Source organism: Diospyros lotus, chromosome 10 (genome assembly GCF_014633365.1).
Source record: "Diospyros lotus cultivar Yz01 chromosome 10, ASM1463336v1, whole genome shotgun sequence".
NCBI classification, from domain to species: Eukaryota; Viridiplantae; Streptophyta; class Magnoliopsida; order Ericales; family Ebenaceae; genus Diospyros; species Diospyros lotus.
This window is the reverse complement of record NC_068347.1, coordinates 23,170,641-23,179,294: the sequence shown is the minus strand read 5'-3', so window position 1 is coordinate 23,179,294 and position 8,654 is coordinate 23,170,641. Positions and strand designations below refer to the sequence as shown.

The window sequence follows — 8,654 nt, the reverse complement described above, 5'->3', positions numbered from 1 at the left end:
CACTTAGCTTTGAAACTGAAACCATAAGGAACAAGTTATATAAACTAAAGATACCACTTTATGGACTTAAGTAGTCCCTTAGAGTCTGCTTTGAAAGGTTTACAAAGGCAGTTAGGAAGTATGGATATGTACGATGCCAAACTTATTTTGGGAGGTAAAATTTATATCCTCATTGTTTATGTAATGATATTATTGTTACAAGAAATGATTTTTCTAAAATGAGATGCATAAAAAAAGTTCTTGCAAAAGAGTTCGAGATTAAAGACTTGGGAAACATAAGATATTTCTAGAGCATGGAAGTTATAAGGTCAAAAGATAGGATCTTGGTCTCCGAAATGAAGTACATCTTAGATCTAAATGAAACTGGGATCATAGGTTGCAAACTTGATGACACTCCCATGGAATCCACCACAAAATTAGGAGTTGATAATGAAAGTGTTCCAATTGATAAAGAGAGATATCAATGATTAGTGGGACAACTTATATACATGTCACATACTAGATTGGATATAGGTTTTTCAATAAGTATGGTGAATCAATTCATGAATGATCCTAAAGAAGAACACATGGAAGCAGTATATCACATCCTAAGGTATCTAAAGTTAACTCCGGGCAAAGGAAGGATGTTTAGAAAAACTGCTAAAAAAAGCTTAGAAGCATGTTTTAGTGTATATACATGTATATATATACTGATTCTAATATTTTAAATTTATTGATATAATTTGTTAGTTAATATTTTTTATGTAATTTATTTATAAAATTAGTTATTAAAGAGTGACATTTACCACTCATAAAAATTATTGTCTATAATTCAAATATTCAAGACACTGTATGTATGTTTTATAAGAAAATAGAAATTGTTTATTATTTTTTTTCTTTTTGTTTCAATATATATAATTATTCGTTTTGATATTATTTATTAAATTATTATTGAGATGATTTGCAGTGGATATGGTGATCTCAAATGGTGCTGCCTTTTATACTGTGTAATAAAATCACACTGTAGTAGTGTTGTTTTTATTAAACAAATTGTTTAAAAAAAAATATTTTGAATTAAGTCATCGATTTTGACAAAGAAAGTAAATTACAAGTAGAGATTTTGATCTTAAAGAACACATGGAAGCAGTATATACACATCCTAAGGTACATATACTACTTCCATGTGTTCTTTAGATCAAAATCTTCACTTATAATTTATTTTCTTTGTCAAAATCGATGACACGAGTGACAAAAGATCACACAAGTACAATAATCCCAAATTGAGAGAAAAGATTTAATCAAATATGAAGATTGTGAAATTCTTCGGGATTTTGATTTTATTAACTTCTATGAAATTAAATGTCAAATAATTTTAATTTTTTATGTCAAATGAGCACTTAATTCAAAACATTTTTTTTTTTTTAAACAATAGTCACATCCTTAGGCTTGTTTAATATAAACAACAACACTACAGTGTGATTTTATTACACAGTATAAAAGGCAGCACCATTTGAGATCACCATATCCACTGCAAATCATCTCAATAATAATTTAATAAATAATATCAAAACGAATAATTATATATATTGAAACAAAAAGAAAAAAAATTAATAAACAATTTCTATTTTCTTATAAAACATACATACAGCGTGTTGAATATTTGAATTATAGACAATAATTTTTATGAGTGGTAAATGTCACTCTTTAATAACTAATTTTATAAATAAATTACATAAAAAATATTAACTAACAAATTATATCAATAAATTTAAAATATTAGAATCAGTATATATATACATGTATATACACTAAAATTAAAAAAAAAATTGTAATTATCAAACATGCTTCTAAGCTTTTTTTATCTTTGAACACAAGAAGCTACAAGCACAAATTGTAAACCTGCCGCTTATATATTATATCAAACTCAGAGGAATGAGCAAGAAAGAACAAAAGAAGAATGGATATCATATCAATCACATTATCAACCATAAACGGACTACAGGTAACAATAATGCAACCACAAAACGAATCGGCAGGCAGCTAAAGTTTCAACACTTGCCCAGCAGACGCAGACTCAGCTCTTTCTCTTCTTTCCGGCAGCCGGCTTCGACTTCGACTTCGGCTTTGTTTTCTTCTTTCCGGCGGATCTCTTCCTGGACTTCTCAAACCCAGCTCCAGTCTCCTGTGTATCAGCAGCAGATGATACTATTAGGCACATGAAGTTGCAAATATCAGTTATTTCAATCCCGATACAGAAGGTTAACTTGACCGAGCAATTAGGACATGAAGACCGACTAGTTTGTTACACAAGCACGCAATTGCACTATAATCCACTCCTGCAGCAAGTTAACCTGCCGCTAGGGGAGAATTGACCGCCCACCTCAAAACTGAAGATATTCACATTAGCATAGCTGCATAGGCAAACTTGGAAACTTTTATATCAATCATGTAGGTTGTCTAGACATTGAGGCGAATTTAAGCAACACTCGGACAATGCTATTTGGAAATAATGATAAAATAAACTAACAGATTATAATTTACTAGTAATTGAACGAACCAACCAATCATTTGTATCCACCATCAAACAAAATATATGCATATATGTAGGCAGAACTCAATGAATCCAGCCTAATAAGAATCCACAGAAGTAGTCGTGAGGAAGATATCAAGTACCTTCCTATAATGTCTGTATGCAATTTGACCTCCCAACTCCTGCCCATTTTTATTGACATAAACCTAGAAGAGTTTGATCAATTAGTACCATAAATTGTAACCAGAGAGGCATGGAATTAATACTCGACAACAAATAACAGATATCCAAAAAGTATACACATACAAGGCCATTCACAAACTCTTTATACCTAGAACAAAAGCAAAATCATAAAATCTTCCCAATTAAGTGAAAAAAATAAAATAATTTGTGGCATATTTCTCTAAGGTTGCATTTCGATAGAGAGATTCCAACCGTAGTCATTTGAAATGACAATTATGTTAAAGTGTCATTCCAAATCCTTCTATTTACTGGGTCCCAAATCCAAATGCTTCCAACAATTATGTATCCAAGCAATGGATTTGGAATTTCCAATTCCAAATGATAAATGATAGGGTCATTTACGCAACCTAAAATAGATTAGAGAATAAGTTTATTTATTGACAATTATTAGAGTGCAACACCAATCTACATAAAACGACACTCTGATTTTTGAAGATTTGCAATACTGGAAGATATGGTTTTCTTGGAACATCAAAACACTTCAAAGATCACCACAGCCAATTTAGGTATACAGAGTTGTTGTGGGTGAGTAGAAGCTAACCAAAGATAGGAAGCACACAAGTAAAAGAGGATGCTGGATGACAAAAATAGCATCTTAATGTACGTGTGTGTGTGTGTGTATAAGTGTGTGTGTGTGAGAGAGAGAGAGAGAGAGAGAGAGGGGGGGGGGGGGTGAACATGTGTTGCTTGTGATGAAGAATTGAAGATCCGTTTATTAACATGTAAGGTACACATAATTGCCACAGCAGTAGAGAAGAAGACTAATAGATGCATGTGCAAGGCAAGTGACTGGAATGGAGGAAGTTTGTAACAGAAGAGATAGAGGAAAACCAACAAAAATTGGCTGAACCCTTAGACATGACATGGGATTAAGGTTTCTGGTGATGATAATGATACTGTACACACCTATGTGGATCATATGCTTATGGATATACAACAGATCTAAGCAAGAAATACCTTGCAAACACACTTGTATAACCTCTCGAGATTATCAAGAAAGATGTGCATTCAAACAGAAACAATTGTATAAAACTCAGAACATTATGAATGCCTTGAACTTACTCTCTTTCCATCAGGCGTTGTGAACCAATGACCAGCAGATCGACCAACTGCCTGAACCCGTCTTTTTGCAGCATCTTTTGGGATGCCCACACTGCTTTTAGGATTCACCCAACTTCCAGAGCCTTTTGATACCTCCTCAGCATTTACCTTTCTGGAATTCTTTCTTCCACTTGTTGAGTTAATCTCAGCATTTATTTTTGCAGTTGCTCGCGGTTTAGAACCTTCTCCATTGCTAAATTGACTCCTGCAAACACAAAGTACATCCTGTGAGAAAGAAATGCCAACTTCTTGCAAATATATCAAACTGGATTGCTAGCAAAGCATATTACATATAATCAATTGCTGATGAAATGGGACGTTCGTTCCCTCTGTTGTATGTAGCACCCAGTGGGAAAAAGTAGGGTAAGCGACTGCGAACTAAATTCTGGATTCTTGGATCGTCGTGGAAAAAATAACGATGGACAGGAGGAATAGAGTCACCCAACTTGCACAGGTTCTCATCATTGTTGAGGACAACCCCATTTTGAAAAGAATCTTTTTGTTCATTTGTACGCTTAACATAACCTAGGCTAGGAGTTACTTCCTTGTCATTGACAAATCTGAAATATTCTTCACAGACCTCGTCCAGAGCAGGAGTTGGAATGCGGAAATCCTTCTCTGTATGGAAATCTTTCCATAAATCCTCTGTTCGAGAAACACTTACGGATGCTTTTGCTCTCTCCTGTCCTCTTGTAGCTGGATGTTGATTGGTAGTATATTCTTTCTCCTTCAATGATGAATATTCTACATTAGCCTCTCTGCTTGTATCTTCACTAACAGAAGGATCATCAGAATCAGAATCAGAATCAGAAAGCAACTGGAATCTCCTAAGGGGACTGAGAGTCAGCTTTGGAAACATCACTTTGTTGCCACTTGTCTCCCAACTCTCCAAACTTGCAGAGGCTGGGGTATTTGAAGCCTTTTTCCTTTTTGTCAATTTATCCTGGCTTACTGATTGCATGGTCAAAACCCCATGTGCATGCAATGGAATCTTTGAACTACTACACCCTGTGTGGCAATACTTCGATGAATGTTCATTCACTGTTAAGAAAAAGGGGGAAAAACCATCAACAGTAATCCAACAAATAGATATATGCGGCACAACGTTCTAAATTGATCCATATTGGGTTCTGGTAAGTCAAAACAAATACCAGTATTTGAACTCAAAGCAAGCTGTCTTGGGAGGATACCAAAATGAGCTAGCAGATGTATAGGATCTCCAAACTTAAGTAAACAAAGTCATGTGAGAGAAATTTTGAGAACAGGAGAACCAATAGAGATTCAACCATCTTAATGGGAAACTAATAGCAATCAACAAAACAGTTGTCTCAGAGGAACATGAAGATTTGGCTTACTCGGATGTTTCTAGGGACATTCTTTTTTTTCTTATCTGTATAATCAACCTAATTGACAAATAGGAAATACATATATAGCAACAATCTTAGTCATTTTAAGGACTACTACAGGGACATCTAAGAAGGATCTTTGCTACCGCAAGATTGGTGATACCAATTTAACCTCTGAAAATATGAGTGCAATCTTCATGATAATTGTCCACTAATTGCAAAGTAACAAAAGTTCCCGCCTGGGAACATGCATTTTACCAGGAAAGGCAACAATGGTGCCCATACAGGAATTTCCAATGCAGGACAGACTGCCGTGCTGAAATGCTTAGAGACATCTCTTACATACAACAGGATAGCTATAGGCAAGCATGTGCGGGAACTAGCTCTCCCACTAATCTTAATCTACTCTATTTTAATAACAATACATAATGGGATAGTGTCTACCAATTTTTTTATAAGTTAGAATGATATCCAAGATCAAATATAATGGTTAAAATCTAATGCCATGTATTACACATAAAGTTATAGGAAGCAAATGCACATCATGCTGCTACAGGAATTGCATCCAGCACCAATTTCAAGTTTCAACACCCTATTTCATGCAAACCAAGTCAAAGTAACAGAATCTATTGAACACCCCACCGCTGGTCCTGGATGGAGGAAGACATATACAAAAGAGAATACTGCAAAAATATAAAGATGAAAGCCAAGAAACAGCAACTACTTTAAATTTTAACTTCGAATACAGCTAAAAATGAAACTAATCATCCATGCAGGCAAGAAATTTTTTCTCTACATTACAAAAATCATGATAAAATTAACAAAAATGAGCTCATAATGGAGCGAAGGCTTAGAACCATCCCAACACACAGAAGGAAACACAATTTTTTTTTTTTTTTTTTTGGGGGGGGGGGGAGCTAAAGTATCACCACCTTGAAGCAAAGAATAACTAAAGCTGAGAACAATTTTCATTAAACTTGATTAAAAAAAAATTGCAATATGTATGTCCAAGGCTCCAAGCTAAGCTAGCAAAAATGAGGACCTGCTGATGTCTTTTACAGTCCCGAAATGCTAAATATTGTGGAGTCGGGGGATAGATAGCAATCCCATTAATAACTGAAGAAAAGCATTCCGCAACTCATTATCAGTGGTCACCCCTTTTTTTTTTTTATATTTTCACTTTCTATCAAAAAAAAAAAAGTGGTCACCATTTCTTGATTAGAGAATAAGATGATCCCCCATAAGAGGGACGCAGAATGTCTGTCTAAAATGGAACGGAACATGATAATTAAGCTTTTCAGCTGTTTCATAAATTGAGCAATATTTTTTTATGGATACCTAAAAAGTTGATCCCCTTGAATCATAACAGCAAATTTCAAGTCCCATTACAAGTAACATAATTATGTTCATCGTGTCTACTTCCGCAGCTCAAAATCCCAATTTCTAATTTCACTTTCCAGTATAATAAGTTCATCGCCTAGTAGCCTCGTGAACACTTACATGTCATGAGGGAGTCGTTGTCAATTACAAATAACAAAGAGGTTAGTGACACTCTCGTCCTTCAATCTAATCACAACAGGATTCAATACAGATATCGAGGAATACAGAACATAACCACGTCCAATCCTGCAAACATACATATTCCTTATTCACAAACTACCTGAAACCCTAGCTTCAAGACTTGTCTTGTTTCCTTTACCCAAATTTTCAGACGAACCAAACAAGCCAAGACCAAAACTCTACAATAAGTATTTAATTACCTCGACGCCGATCCTCCTGTGAAGAGAACTCCTCAATCTCATCGCCAACATCCCGCCAGGGCTCCGCCGGCTCGCGGCTCCGAGCCGCCGAAGCGGGGTCGGACGCGAGACCCCGGCGAATTCGCTTGAGGGTCCGAGGAGGGTCCGGATCCGGTTCATCTTGGCCCCTCGTCGGTGTGTACAGAACAACGTCGTCGTCTTCGACCGGCAAAAAGCTCCGGCCGATGGAAGACGGGGGAGGTTGCTGGGGCGATGAAGGGTTTTTCGCGGGAGCGGTTTGGGGCTCGGAATCCAAGTCGAAATCAAGCCCTAGAGAGAAGGAAGGAGCTTGGAAATCGGCCATGCATTTGGAGGAGGTGATTCAGAGAGAGAGAGAGAGAGAGAGAGGGAATGACTAATGAGACTGAGAGAATTTGTTTCTTGAGAAGAATGAGAAACCAATGGCGGGATGCCAATCCAAAGGCCAAAAGTGGACAAACATTTTCTATTTTATCTTATTTCGACGAAAATTAGCAAATTCTCATCGTATTTTATATTGTTTAAAATATTTTATCATTTAAAATCATGAAATAGAACCAAATAATATTGTTGAGCTTTTTTGTGTTTATTTTCAATATTTATTACATATTTTTTTAATTAATAAAATAAATAAAAGTTAAATCGTGTCGACTATGTCTCCCAAACAATCTCAGTACATATAGCTTAAGACGATTTCACAAATTGAAGTCTGAATGAGATCGAGTGCTTTCACGTCTCATCGATTTTGTTATTAGTAGTTGTTACAATTGTGACTCTAAATTTAAATTTGATTGAGATTATGACTCCTAATTTAATTGTGATTATAATTTTGAATTTGACTATGATTATAATGTTATCAAATTCAATTTTATGTAAGATTTATCTCATCTAAGAATGGCAATTGCAACCAAAATCGTGAGAACCGAACCGGTCAACGCGATTAAAAATCGTTTGACTGAGTAATGGTTTTGTTCAGGAAAAAATCGAACACTGTTTCAATGGGTATGGTTTGGTTATAGTTTTCACTAAAACCAAACCAAAACCCGAACCGAAATCGAACCGAATGGTGGGTAACCGAATCGAACCGAATATATATATAATATATATTATATACAACCCCGCCCACCTGAGCCCAGCCCACCTGAGGCTAGCCCACCCTAACCCAATTGCCTTGCTTACAAACCCTTCTCCCCTTCTCTTCTCATTCCTCTCTCAACCTCACTCTCACTTTCTCTCACCCTCGCTGCCTCTCGCTTGTCCGCCCACCCTCGCCCTTGCTTTCTGCATGTCTCTTGCTCTCAATCGCCCTCGCTGGATCTCTCTTGCTCTTGCTAGGGCTTGGCCCCTGCTCTCGCTTGCCCTCAATCTCTCTCACCTTTTCTGCCTCATTTCTCTTGCTCCTCCGCGCGAGCTCGCCAATCGCCCTCGCTCTCTGCATCTCTTTTGCTCTCACTCGCCCTCGCTAGATCTTTCTTGCTCTCGCTAGGGCTCGGCCCCTCTTGCTCTCGCTCACCCTCGATCTCTCTCACCCTCGCTGCCTCTCGCTCTCTGCCTTATCTCTCTTCATATTAATTTATTTTTTATATTTATAATTTTGTTAGATGGAGTTGGCTCATTCATTTCAGATAGAAATGCATCAATTTATGAAGAATATATTAATGTTGTTGATGAAGGTAT

General features: G+C 36.3%; 1 protein-coding gene across 1 annotated transcript; it reads right to left on the bottom strand.

Annotated features, from left to right (window-relative positions):
• Positions 1-1,868: 1,868 nt before the first annotated feature.
• LOC127812261 (uncharacterized) lies at positions 1,869-7,405 on the bottom strand. Its single transcript, XM_052352649.1, has 5 exons — positions 6,960-7,405; positions 4,144-4,894; positions 3,815-4,058; positions 2,653-2,715; positions 1,869-2,161 (listed from the first exon to the last, which is right to left on the bottom strand). The coding sequence occupies exons 1-5, from the start codon at positions 7,300-7,302 to the stop codon at positions 2,054-2,056; spliced, it is 1,509 nt and encodes a 502-aa protein (XP_052208609.1). The 5' UTR covers positions 7,303-7,405; the 3' UTR covers positions 1,869-2,053.
• Between the last annotated feature and the right edge of the window lie 1,249 nt (positions 7,406-8,654).